At 42.1% G+C, this 13692-nt stretch overlaps 1 protein-coding gene across 4 annotated transcripts in view; it reads right to left on the bottom strand.

Annotated features, from left to right (window-relative positions):
* The window catches only part of AFF3 (ALF transcription elongation factor 3), a 339352-nt gene that overhangs the window by 33109 nt on the left and 292551 nt on the right, over nt 1-13692 (bottom strand). For all 4 annotated transcript variants that reach the window (XM_064646295.1, XM_064646294.1, XM_064646293.1 and 1 more), the window contains exons 11-14: nt 11604-12641; nt 10241-10365; nt 6442-6643; nt 3750-3877 (exon numbers count right to left, since the gene is read on the bottom strand). In XM_064646295.1, the coding sequence (XP_064502365.1) occupies nt 3750-3877; nt 6442-6643; nt 10241-10365; nt 11604-12641 (1493 nt within the window). The remainder of the gene's footprint in view (nt 1-3749; nt 3878-6441; nt 6644-10240; nt 10366-11603; nt 12642-13692) is intronic.

The following is a 13692-nucleotide window of genomic DNA, read 5'->3' on the forward strand; positions in this document are numbered from 1 at the left end:
AAAAGAAAAATAAATATAAGTGAAGAAAAACCACACTCCAAGTTTGAAAGAATACCCATAATGCAATAAAATAATCCTGAGGAGCATGTTCTGATTTAGACATAAGGAAAACTGTGAAGCTGGGTATGCTCTGCTCTTTTTTATACCACATATGCAGTATTTTGAGGAAGGTGTGGGACTGTGCCCTTGGGCACCCACAGCATGTCTGTGCTTATCCCTTCAAGGACAACAGACTTAGTTCCTAAATGCAGTTATTGGGAATTCTATCATTCAGTGAAATTACAGCAGGAATCAATTTGGCTTGAAGCATTACTATGTAGCCTTGAAAATGTTCTCTTCATGGGGTCAAAAATGGCCAAAAATCCAGGAAATCTTGTTAAGAATTACCACTGAAAACAGCATAGATGTCACTTAACATATAAGGCATGCTGGGTACCTCTAAGCATATCTTTATCTATCAGTAAAAAATGGCAAACTAGGTAAAGTAGAATTTTGCCTGTCTTTTGAAGACTGTTAGCTATATTTACTGTTCTACTGCAGTGTATGAGTATACAGTACTCTGCCAAGCAAGATACACTTTTTATTGACCTACTTGTGTTCCAATTTATTGCTAGTGACAGCTGTTGTCAATGATCTGGAGAAAATAAATTGAGAATAAAGGAAAGACACACTGGTTAAAAAAATAGTTGTTGTTTTAAATCAAATATAAGGGATTTAGTGTCTTAAAAACTTCAGAGTCGGATTAAAATTAAGACTTTAAAGCCATGGCTGGATTACAGTAATTCAGAACTTCATGGATTATGAGATGAAATACTTCATAGGCATCATTTTGGACAAATGCTGCCATTAGGATTACTACATAATTTAGACCTACTGTACTGCATTTCCTCTGCTGTGGTACTATATGAATTTGAAAGACACTGGCTGCCATGTTTAATTTGATCCTTCTAATATGTGAGTCAAATCTGTTGGCATTTAACATTTACAGCCAGTCTAATGTGCTACATTTCAGTGACTTCTCTGCACAGTAATTTCAGAATCAAGATCTAGTACAGCTAGTATTCTGATGGCATATGCCAGATACAGGTTGTGGATGACAGATGTAGTACTTGACAATGTCCTTCCTCTAGTTAGCACAACAGGCATTTAACTGTTGCTGGGTTTTAAGGACAAATTAAGATAGATTTGATTCTGTGTTTTATCTTATTTGGCTTTTTTTTATTTTTTTAAGTGTCTACAAGTTGCTTGGGGATATTTTACATGGAAGGCACTATACAACAATGTTTAATTGTATCTGTCTGAAAAGTTGAAACGGTTTTATTGGAGATGCCTGCCAGAGAAATCATTTCTATCACTAATGGAGAAAGCAAGTGATAAAAGCCTCTCAGATGACAGAGATGCTGACCAAAGCAGATCTCCTATGACAGTATCCTAGGGGGAAAGTGAAACAAATCAGTCCCCCTGTTTTTTGTCAGCATCTTGAGGGAAAAGCAGATGAAGATACAATAGTTCTGTTGTAGCTGTTTCTGACTATGTTTGTTTCTAATCCAAAGAGATGAGCACATCCTATTGACTTTTGACTCTCACACCTTTCTGCCTCATATGTACATATTTAAACTGCAGAAAAATTAAGCAGTTGCAAGTAAATTACAGATGATAAAGTATTTTAAGAGATATGAAGAGTTAGGTAGTACTTCTAAACACTGTTAAATAAACATACTGGAAGAGTTAAAAACATGGAGGGAGGTGGAGTAAGAGGAATAACAAGGATATATATACACAGGGGAGAGTTTTTTCCAAAAGAGGCAGAAAAACTGATTACATTTATTCAATTTACATCTGCTTATGACTGCCATGAATATACACAGAAATTAAGCCTTCTTTTCTTGACATGCAAGCCAGTTACATCCTTTTGAAGTCCACAGGAATTATTTGTACCTTATAGTAGGAAACCTGGTTTCTCTTTATGAGAGGCTGCTGCCTCTCTAGTTGTCCTTGAGACCAGACAGTGTGAACAAACATTACAGTTTGAACAACAACAACAACAATAATAATTGTCAATATTAAAAAAAAACCAATTCTGGCAGAAAGCAGTTCCTGAGAAAACAAGGCTGTTATCCCAAGATTTTGGTATAAAGGAGTTAGAGATGTTGTGGGTGAAAGTCTTGGAGTACGAAAACTATGTCAAGGTCATGCAGCTTAGAGCTCCAGGCAGTTTGAGGCATGCCTTGAACAGAACCTCTTCTACAATAGCCAGAAAAAATATCAGCATTTCCAGGCCAGAACATTATCAGTCAAGAAGAATGTGGATTTTCTAGATACTAGTATTTCAACCTTCAGTTTCCCCATTTTACCTTATCTAAATAATACTATGTCCTAAATGACCTTGGAAAACAAATTGGCAATTTTAATTTACCAAAAATAAAAGAAAGACAATTACAAGCTTAAAATATTTTCAGAGAAGTAGCCAGGGATGTGTGAAGGATGCAATGGAGGTGGGGAGGGCCAGGTACCCCTCCAGGTACTCATGCTTACCACTGCTGCTTCCTGCTCACCCTGCCCTTGTGATACCTCTAGCTGAGCAGAAGTAACAGCAGCTGTCAAGGCTCAGAGATGCAAGGTTCCTTATGTCCTCTCTCCTTGCTCCAAAGGGTGCACAAGAAGGTGCCCCTCTCACCCTGCCTTGCTATAGTTATGATACATTATTAGTCTGATGTGTGCATAATTAATACCAGTGCCACAAGGATACTAATAAAGTCTTAATGGCCCTGACCCGCCTCATGTAGGGCCTCCCCCTCTGTCCATGGGCTAATGAAATCCATTTAAGCTCAGGTCTGGGCCTTCACTCCCTGTCCAATTCACTGCAAGCGTGCCCTTTACAGCAGTGCTTGTGCCTGGCCATGTCCTGCATTGGCCTGGACCCTGCCCTGGGGTTTGCCTTCCTGACTGGACCTCAGACCTGCCTTGTCACTATGCATGCCTGGCAGTCCCCAGGCTGTGTCTGTTGGACCTGATTCTGACCTGACTTCCTGGCCTGACCTTGGACTTGACTCATCACCATGGAAGTGCCTGAGGATCTTAGCGCTTGGCTGAACCTGACTCCACCTTTGGGCTTGCCCTGCTCACCTGGCTTAGGTGTTGCGGGACTTGGACCCCTGCCAGCTGCATTTTGCATCTTGGCTCTTGGTGCCCTATCCTTTGGGAACACCCAGTCCTCAGTGCTCCCTGATGATGAGGGACTTTTGACAAGAGCTTGTAGTTAAAGGACAAGGGGGAATGACTTTAAACTGAAAAGGGGCAAGTTTAGGTTAGATGTCAGGAAGAAATTTTTTACTGTGAGGGTGGCGAAGTACCAGAGCTGGTTGCCCAGAGAAGCTGCAGATGCCCCATCCCTGGCAGTGTTCAAGGCCAGGTCGAATGGGGCTTTGAGATACCTGGTCAAAACTGGGTGACATCCCCTATTCGTGGTGAAGGGGTTGGCACTAAATGGTCTTTAAGGTCCTTTCAAATCCAAAGCATTCTATGACTCTGTGATTCTATGAATTCTAATATTCTGTGGTTAGAGGCTCAATTTATGATGACAAACTAAGGAGTTTATATATGTTATATATGTTTCATTCATTTCTCAGTGTACAATAAGTCTTACTAGAATTTTGGCCACATCTCAGTTCCTGTTGCACAAATTGTATTTTTCTCTTTTTAAATGCAAAAAATGATATTGTTTTAATTTTAAAGCCATTTGTACTTACATATCATCAAAGATAAGCTTTGTCCTTCTGCAGTCCCTGGGTGTGCTGGACAGAGGTGACCAAGGCTGTGTTTGGGACTGTGGCTTATTGCAGAGAAGAACATTTTCTGAATTGAGGTGAATTGCTTTCTAGACAACAAACAGCAGGTAAGACATTGAGGAATTGGCTACTAACTTAAAAAAAATTACAAATAACAAGAAAACCAGAGTGTCTTTGCACTGTGTTGTAAATAAGAAGTTAGTTTTCCTACTATTTGAGCAGGAAGTATGTACTAGTGTCCTATCACTAACAGCCACGAATTCACAGATATTGGTCAGAGCACTTTGTAAAGGGCTTGAATTTCAATATGATAAAGAGAAGAAACTGACCTGAACTATTACTAACTATCAAAACACTCTGAAACACAGTAAGTGAAATTATTAAAGAATAGATCTGTTGTAGTAATTTAGAAGATCAAGTTATATCTCTAGCTTTCAGCTTCCAAACTAGCATTGTCCCTTGCCTCAGGAGAGTGAGAACTTACATGTTCGACTTGTTTCATGCTCCCCTGCTGATGTACTTGTGTGGTATGAATTTGTAGCCCAAGGTCCAGGTTTCTTTGTGCTCTGGTCTCCTGATCACCTTGAAAGACCACTTCTCTGTGCTGCAGTGGAAGAACATGTCTTTTGGCAGGGTCTCATGCATTCCCTCAGCTGCAGCCCTGTCCTTCATGTGGCCTCCTGAGCCCTTTGTTCTACCAAGTGACCTGCTATGTTGAGCTACTACACACTGGTACAGTGCAAAACAGAGGGCCCCAGGTTGTTTTTGGTTGATAACCACTGCCAAAAATCACCGTTCTTTGTCAGGTGACAGACAAAAAGGCACCGGGGAAATGGGAAAAAAGCTCAAATGGATAAAAGCCCATTGTAGGCAAGCCTGGCTTGCAGTCTTTGACAGGAATTTGAAGGATCTGCCAGTTAGGTGCCAGATGAGAAGATGGGATAAAACAAAGCTAACTTTAACATTTATAGTTCATGAGCTCTCATCTTCTATATGGCACATCCAGATCAGTTCAGCAGGCTCAGATGAATAACCAGATACATAAGAATTTTATTGCAAAGGTAGTTAAATGTTGACCAAATGGTGCATTGCTAGGTTATGCAGAAAATCTCAGTGAAATGCATTTGATAAGGGTGTGGATCATAAAGCAATCGCCCTTTACTTTCGATTTCCAACACATTTGCCTGTAAAGGAATTTAAATTATTTTCAAGATACCAAGTGAAGGATCATATCATTGTAATTCTGAATGGGTTATAAACATCTAAATTTATATTTTAAAAGTTAAAATGTTTAAAGCTTTGCATTTAATGAATGAAAAATAAATTAATAACTATATGTTAAAGGCCTTTTTATTGGAATATTTTATGTATTAGTTTATTTTAATTTACCAAAAGCATCTGTGAGATATTCTTGAAACACACAATTTATAACTTTTTTTTGAAAAAGTGTTCAAAATTAATATTATATTTACTACTTCCTCCTCCACTCTAAAAAAAAATATATATATTTAAGTATATGCATATATACTTAACAGATATTGTGGGGCCATTTATCACCACAGCAAAAGTGGCTGGAAGAGACCACTGCTACAACTCAGGTAGACTGTTTACCTAAAAGTTGCTCAGGCACTAATACTTAGGCTTTTGAAGCCTCTTTTATATCAAATAACAAATACTGCAAATAGATATAGGATAAAATATATGAACAGCTTTTGTAGCAAGGAGAGGAGCATGGGCAGAAGAGCGCCCTAACAGCTTGACTAGATGTTTCAGCAGTGGGCATCAAGACGATAGTATCCAAATTGATTTTTCTAGGAATTTCACATAAAGCAGAACAGTGTCGTGGGGAGGATGTGACAATATTATGCCCTTGATCTTCTACCATCAGTGTCCTGTAGGCCTGAGGGTATGGTATGATTTTGAGAAATAAGAGAAAGAGAGACGAGAGAGAGAGAGAAAGAGAGAGAGAGAGAGAGAGATGGGAATTCCCTGAATCAAAAGAGCTAACAGGCTCTTTATTCCAGCATCCTAATCACAGAACTCATGCATAAATGGGGGCAGCCATCTACTCCTCCCTCTCTGTGCTCTGAAGGAGTGGCCACCATGCAGTGCAGTAATACACCCTTATCTGGAACAGTGCTCTGGGCACATTTAGTGTGAGCAAGACTCTCTGATAAGGACATGAATACCTGGGCTCTGATGGAGCTGAGTTGTGAGGCTGGTGCTAAGCTGTTCACTGGTGTAAGTAGGATCTGAGAAACTTTTTCTAAGACAGGTAGGAGAACTTGTCTGCAGGCACATTCATGGTTAAGGCAGTGGCAGCCCTTATACAGTAGGGGCCTTATGCACCACGAATGTAGGGCCTTGCATCATGTCCAAGCAATGCTCTGGAGGCCGACAGCTATTCGTTTTGGGCCATTAGCTTTTACCTTTTGCTTATGTAGCCTTTGTTATTTGCCCATTTTACAGCCTGCCCTCTTTCCTTTCTTCTGTGCCTTGCTAAGCTCCAAGCCAGAAAAGATGAACTTACAAAATAACATTCATTATTACAATTTTTTTTTTGCATAATGTTTTGCAAAACTATTGCAGACTGCAATACAAAGTGAAAAATATACTGCTAGGCTATATATTGTGAACAACAGCATACACTTACATTGAAGTCTCCGGGATGTGGCTGCGACTGGATTTCACCCTTTTGCTTTTTGCTGGAGGAGATGGAAGGTAATAGACTGCTGCCATTAGGTCTGCTGGAGGAAGTTAAATCATCGTTGGAGTATTTGTGTTTTGATGCATCAGAGAGGGGAGAGACGGGTGACCGAAGCATTTTCTCATTTTTATTTATTGGTATTGCCAAGCTGGAAATGGAAATTACAGTAATGGAGTGTCACAAAGCTGGCTTTGAGAAAAGTAAATGTTTTATATATTACCAAAACTTTGAATTTAAAACCTGCTGGCAGGATAAAGTCTATTGGTATCTGGAAACAAGCGTACAGTGTTGGGACCAAGAGTTCATTTACAAATTTGTATCATGTTTCTTCTCTTTCCCTTCAAGGCAAATTGTAATTCTGGAGTTAATATAAAGTCCGTATCACAGTACTTGAAAAAAAAATACAGAGATAAATGGCCACTTGCTCACCATTTCTTAAGGGATAGCTGGAGACGAAGATTAGGCTCTGAAGTGTAAGTTCAGGTTATGGAGCCCTATTTCACCGTTACAGGTGACAATTTATAAGCCATGGCAATAAAACCATATGTGAACTAAAACAGGAAATGTGTTTAAAGATGACTGGCTTGTTTTTGTGCTCACTGCTCAGCCTTTGGTAGCACTGTTTATACTAATCTAATACAGATTTTGAAGATAAAGAAAGATAGGCTGTTAGTGCAGACAAAAGGAAGCATATGCAAACAGTAGACGCAGAGAAATGTGAGCTGCTCTGTCTTCTAAAGCAGAAAGCTATAACACAGACAGTATTTTCAGCTTCCATTTGTTCAAGAGAAGCTTTGGATGAAGAGAAGTCAGACAGAGCATAAAAATATGCCCAGAAATAAACTTCAGATGCACTAACTTGAAGAAAATATTTAGCTGAAAATCTTAAAGCAACACACAAAAATTGGAAGTTTTTTAAGGAGACAGTTGACATTAAGACTAAAACTGCAATTAAGGTCAGAGAGACTATTTTAACACTATACCTTTCCCTGTCACATTCCCCTTTATTCAGACTATTACTTTTTATGGACAATTCTCACTTCTTTATAGTTACTGTATCAGACAATATACACTTAATGGAATTGCAAAAAAGAATACAGTAAGAACTATACTTCATCTCTGCACATAATTTCAGGGAACAGAGCTAATTAAATGTGCTCTTATCATACATTTGTCCATTTATCTGGCAAGTCTTTAAAAACTAGCTGTAAAAGAAGCCATGAATTGTAATTCAGAACCTTTACTGTTTCACAGCACGTAGTACCTTCAAAACACTATGTCAACTGTTTTGCTTTAATGACTGATGCTGTTTACAAAAGCAAAACTCTGGGTGTGTAAGACAGACAACTGTGCCCTTCTTCTCCCTCTAAGAAAAATAAGATCTTTAGTGCTATGTTGAATGTGCAGGCTGATACCGCAATTTCTTTTCCTCTCTTCAAACATAAACCCAGGGCTTGGCTAACCGTGTTTACACATCACTGTCAAAGTGTGGGCCTGAAGCATCCAAGAGAAACCACAGCTCTTTAGAAGTGTACCCAAGCCTCAAAAGCTTGGCCCAGAGCTTGTGAGAAATAGCTGAAATCTGTAGTTTCAACTGCTCACCTTCCACGTGGCCTTTGGCACATTGAGTAGGGTCCACCTAAACTTACTGTGAGCAGTCAAAGCGCAGCAGCACATTTTCTTATACTGAGAAGCCATGCAACCTGCAGCACAGGACAGTCTCAGAGCTGTCATCTGCTGGAAATGGACAGATTGTGGCATCTCACATAGGTGCAAGATATTTGGGGTATCTCTGCCTGACCCTGCAGCCTTTCTTGTCAAACAGGACCTTACTTAGTCTGCACCTCAGACTCTAGTTCCACAGTACAAAATGCTGATGTCTGTAGGTGGTTTTGCTCCTCCCTTTGCTACCAGCCCTCAGCTGTGCTGCCAAAACTGTCTGGGCGACTGTACTGGGAGATGAATAATAATAATTGGGCAAAAAACCCCCCAAAAAACCAAAATGAAGGAAAAAAAGAAAAAGAAAATGGAAAAAGAAAAAGAGGAAAAAGAGATAGAAAAAGAAAAAAAGGAAAAAAGACAAAGAAAAAGAAAATAGGAAAAAAGATAAAGAAAAAGAAAAAAAGGAAAAAATAAAGAAAAAGAAAAAAGGAAAAGGAAAAAAGAGAAAATAAAAAGGAAAAGGAAAAAAGAAAAAGAAACAGAAAAGGAAAAGAGAGTTCTGGTTCTAAACAAGTTTCCTGAGTGTATTTACAGGAGATCCTCACAGGCATCTCTGGTGGTGTAACTGGAGAGGGGATGTGACAACATGAACAGCTTGCTGTTGCAAGAGTACCAGGAGGTCCTGATATCTGCACTGCTCGTTTAGCTACAGCCTCGGTAGCCCTTCCTCAGCTGTGGGAATATTAGCATTTGATATCATGTCCTACACTAGTACAAACCACAGAAACATCTTGGAAGCAGAACAAATCAGGAAACAATTAGGAGGCAAACATACATTTCAAACATTCTTTGTTTCTTTAATATACTGTTGCTACCAGAAGTACTGACTATAATGTTAAGAAAAACACATATTGTTTCCCTGCTTCCTGCAAGCACAGAATTAACCCTGTGACACAGCAAGCTATGACAGCCATGCTACTCTCTGAAAATGAATACAATGTAAAATGTGACACTGTGGTAAGAGGAATGGCATGTCTGCATACTGTCACCCACAATAAAGCAAACTGTTCTGTGTATTGTTTTCACTATATGAAATGTATGTGACATGTCAGGACAAAGAAATTGAATGCATATTTTTGAATAACCACTATATATATTAGGTTTTGCCATGATTTTTTTCAGTATTAATGACAAGAGTTGCTCAAGCTCATCAATGATATGTACAATAGAAAAGCCTACTATAAAAAATACGAATATTTTCTTATTTTATAGCAGTTTCAGCCCAAGAGATACCCTGATACTACCAGAAAAACGATTTAAAAAAAAATACTGATGACCAGCATTTACCAAGCAGTATGCAGCTGAACTCTGAGAAGACGCATGTCTAAGTTTGACTTCTGGAAGCCTCCAGAGAAACTCAAGTGTGATTGCTCTGACATTGACAGGGGTCTGTGTGCATAAACCATGCCAGCAAGTGCTAAATATTCATCTTTTTTTTCATGCCCTACATCCTTTTAAAATTTCACCTTTTTAAAAGTCTAAGTTCCTTGTCCTAGAGCACTTGCTAATTACACAGAATGGAATGCTTGTAATCTCAAAAACAGTGGATCTCAAATATATTCTGGAAAGGAGTATTGCACGCATTGTTATGAATATTTTTTCAATGTTTTCCACAGAGCTGATACAAAATTCTATGTATACAGTCAAACTTTAAGCTTGAAACTTGCAGCACTATAAGGTAAGGGCTATAAGATGGTTTTATATGTGAACTGGTACCTACAATACAGCGTTTATGACTATGTCTCAGACAATCACACTGCTCTAGCTATAATTACTCATTCCATGAGTCTCACACTTGAGCTCACAACTTCTTTGTGCAACAGGACAAAAATGCAAGCACATGAATATGTCAGGAGCTACTAACTTGTTCATTAAACCAGAAGAATGGAGACTGTAGTGGGTAATTTTTCAACATAAAAGATAATAATTAAAAAATAAATCCCAATTAAGTGAAAAGTAACACACAGCATTAAACTGCAACAGTTTGTACGATTGAGTGATAAATAAGAAGGGAAAGGCTTACCTATTTTCATTCATATTGCAGTGATTTGCTGTTGTGATGCTGTGGGCTGAGGCAGCTAATCGTGAAGAACTCTCTTGTTCTAAGTGAGTTTTCTTGATGTCTCTGCACTCCTCCTCATTCTCACACTGATTGAAGAGAAAAGTAATAATTTTGTAGGTTTTGGATTTACTACAGATCCAAAAGTATTTCAACAAGTCAGGGGCTGGTATTTTCTGTCATTTTGTTACAATGATAATTTCTTTGAGTATATACTAACATGGATCAGAGATGATTGGGCCATGTCTTAAGAAAATAAAATCTAAAGAGCCAGCGTGTAAACAAATGAGAACTGTATAAAACTTGAATTGTTCCCACCACTTCGCCACTTGAAACAGGGCTGCTACCTTTCAGATACTAAAAAAAAAACAAACCAAAAATGAAGTAAGATTAAACAATAGGGAAGACTGCTTTAGATAAATGGTCCTCAAAAATACACAGATCCATCTGCACATGTACAGTAGCTCAGAGGGCAACAGATGACTGCACAGCAAAACTGCCCGGAAATTGAGCAGATGGCGATTCCAGTTTGGAGTCACTTTTGGGGTCAGATCAGTACAAACAGACCAGAAAGCCTGCTTGGTGGGCAGCTGTGGCCATGAAGCGGAGGGGGTTTTCTCCTTAGCACCAGAAAGTGTGTGGGAGAGATTGGGTGGAGGGGTGGATGTGATCGGAGGGCTGTGCCCACCTGGCTGCTGTGACAGTGCTGCTGGGGAGGGGGCAACTAATGGACTATGGTCCCACTTCTACAGAGCCCTGATGGAAAAAAGGGCCAACAGGGAGTGAGGGAGGCATGTTCCAGAATCAGGCTGGTACCAGGTTTCCATGAGTGCACCCCCACAAAGCCAGGGCTCCCTGCTGGGGCTGAAGGGTTTGCCTCTTGCTGACAATCTAAGGGGAAAAAAGATGCTGCCTCTTCTTTTACCGCACACGCAGTGATGCCACGCAGACCATGACAAGACAGTAGATAGCTGTCCCTTTGCTGACCTGAGCATCACTTCCAAATGCTCAGTTTTTTGAGAGAAGCCTCATGAGGGAAAACTATCCTACTAAAAATGCAGTGCTTTCGCTAAGCATGTGCCAGCAGTGAATTCTGTCTCCAAGGGGCTGTGATCCCTCGTGATCAGCAGTTCCATCATCTCCTGGGATGGCAACTCCCCTGGGGTTTGGCCAGTCCCTATGTGGAGAGCAGGGACAAATCCCAGCTCTGAAATGCTGTCCTGGAGAAGACACTGCCATCGAGCACTGGATGTGGGCACAAGTGATGCCTGCCTCCCACTTGCTGGAGGCTCCCCTACCCCTTCTAATCAGTCCCCCAGAAGCTCACCTTGCGTTTCCTTCTAGATTTCGGTAAACCCTTCTCTGCGGGGGGTTCAGCACTACTACCCTGCGGGAGGCTGGCCGCCTGGTTTGCTTCGGCGCTCATGGCCAGCGGTTCTTCGGGCAAACGCTCTGGAATCCTGGACAAAAGAGCTAAGTCAATGTTGACCCACAGCGACTTTACCTCATCACTGTCTTTCAGAGGAGACAGGAGCTCATTCCTACCGAAAGGAACCAGGGTGTAAAACTGTTCCTCCAGCTCCTTTGCTATTTCAGTACTAGTCCTGGCATTAATTGAGCCAAAGGCACTGCAGCCGCCGTGGGGTTTGCTGGCGGTGCCGGTCCCCGCGTCCTTGGCACGCGGCTCGGACCCGGCTGCCGCTGGCGCCTTGGGCAGCGGGCGCTCCTCCCGCTCCGACTCAGAGCCGGAGTCAGAGGAGGATGAAGAGGATGAAGACTCGGTCTCGATGAACTCCTTGGATTTGGGCGCCGTTTTGCTCGGCCCCCGGGCCCGACGCTTCTCACCAGCTGCAGCTGAGCGGGGCTCCCGGCGATGCCCCGCTCTGCAGCCCCCGCCGCTGCCGGTGCCGCCGGGCCGGGCTCTCGGCGCCTCACCAGCAGCGCCTTCAGGGAAGCTGTGGCTCCGGGGGGGCTCCTCTGCGCCGGGGCAGTGGGGACCGTCTCCGGCGGGGGTCCTCTCGGCTCGCCGCGGTGCCTTCTTGCCCGCTGCCCGCCTCGGGGGCGCGCCGTCGGCAGCGAGGGGTGACTTCTGCCGGCTGCCCTTGCTGCCGGGCGCTTTGCTGGCGGTCCTGGGCCGCGGCCCGTCCCCGGCGGCGGTGGCGGTGCGGCTCTCCCCGCTGCGGTGCTCGGCCGGACCCTCCGCCGAGGCCTTCTCGCTTTCCTGCCGCTCGACTTTCACGCGGCCGTAGTAGGGATGGGCTTCCAGCGCTGGGCCATCTTGGTGGGTTAGGATGGGTGCTTTGTGCGTGGTAACTTTATTCAGCCACTTGTCCAGCTGCCACTTGTTGGACGACGGCGGCTCGGGCTGAAAGCCAAACAGATGGACACGAGCTTAGTGCCGACACCCTGCTGCCCCCACCCCGGGGATCCCTCAGGGGCGCAGAAGCGCCGTGCCCCTCCTAGTACCACAGAGATTTTCCTCTGGACCAAGAGCCACCCCCAGTCTACAGCAACCCCTGGGCACTGGCCCTGTGCGGCAGGACAGGGCTCGTGGGGCATGCCTTGCAAGTGGAGATGTTTTTGGTTTCAGAATGGCATTGGAAAAGAGGATGGGTTCTGTGATTCATCATTTCCCAGGGTGATTCACACAGCACAGTGGCATTGGCTTTACTGGGAAACACTTCTAAGTTTCCAAATAGAAAAAAAATGGCGATAGGAAGGGATGAAAACAAGGCAGGGTACAAGGGAAGATAGCTAGTAGGAAAGCTAGGGATATGTATTCTGTGTCCTGTGCCATCACAGTAAATACAGAAAGTATTTGAAGAAGCATTTGGTGGGGAGTTGGAGGGCTAACCGGGCGATTTATGTAATCTGCCTGGTATTGATGTTATAATCCTCTGAGATCCCACAAACATTTGTTGTGTGGTGGTGCTGTCAAGTTCTCATTTTGGGAGTATTGTGCGGCTGTTAGTTTTTCTCTTCATTTCTGTCACAACATCATCACGTTATAAGAGAGCATCTAAAACATAATGGTGTTTGGACAGGGAAGAAGTGGGATAATCATGATTTCAAATGTAACCACAGCTCAGATGATGTTATTTCAGAACAATATGCGAGTGTTTTCTAGTGCTTCTTGCAATCAGTAATTTGAACGTAATAAAATGAAGAGGAAAGGAAAAAAAAAACAAAAAGAAATAAATGATGGAGTAGATGGCCAGCCATAACCTAACCTCACAGAAGTGAAAGTGAAAAGTCTCCTAATTTCCTCAACTGCAACCAAAATTTGATTCGCTAGGCTACTGCATATGAATAATCAAAAAGTGTGTCATGAGTCAAACATAAAAGCCATCAGTGCTCTGTAAGAAAGTTTGCTCAAGAGAGAATATCCACAGTATCTAACTTAAAAGAGTCTCTTA

The sequence above is a fragment of the Pseudopipra pipra genome, chromosome 2 (genome assembly GCF_036250125.1).
Source record: "Pseudopipra pipra isolate bDixPip1 chromosome 2, bDixPip1.hap1, whole genome shotgun sequence".
In the NCBI taxonomy this organism is placed as follows: domain Eukaryota; kingdom Metazoa; phylum Chordata; class Aves; order Passeriformes; family Pipridae; genus Pseudopipra; species Pseudopipra pipra.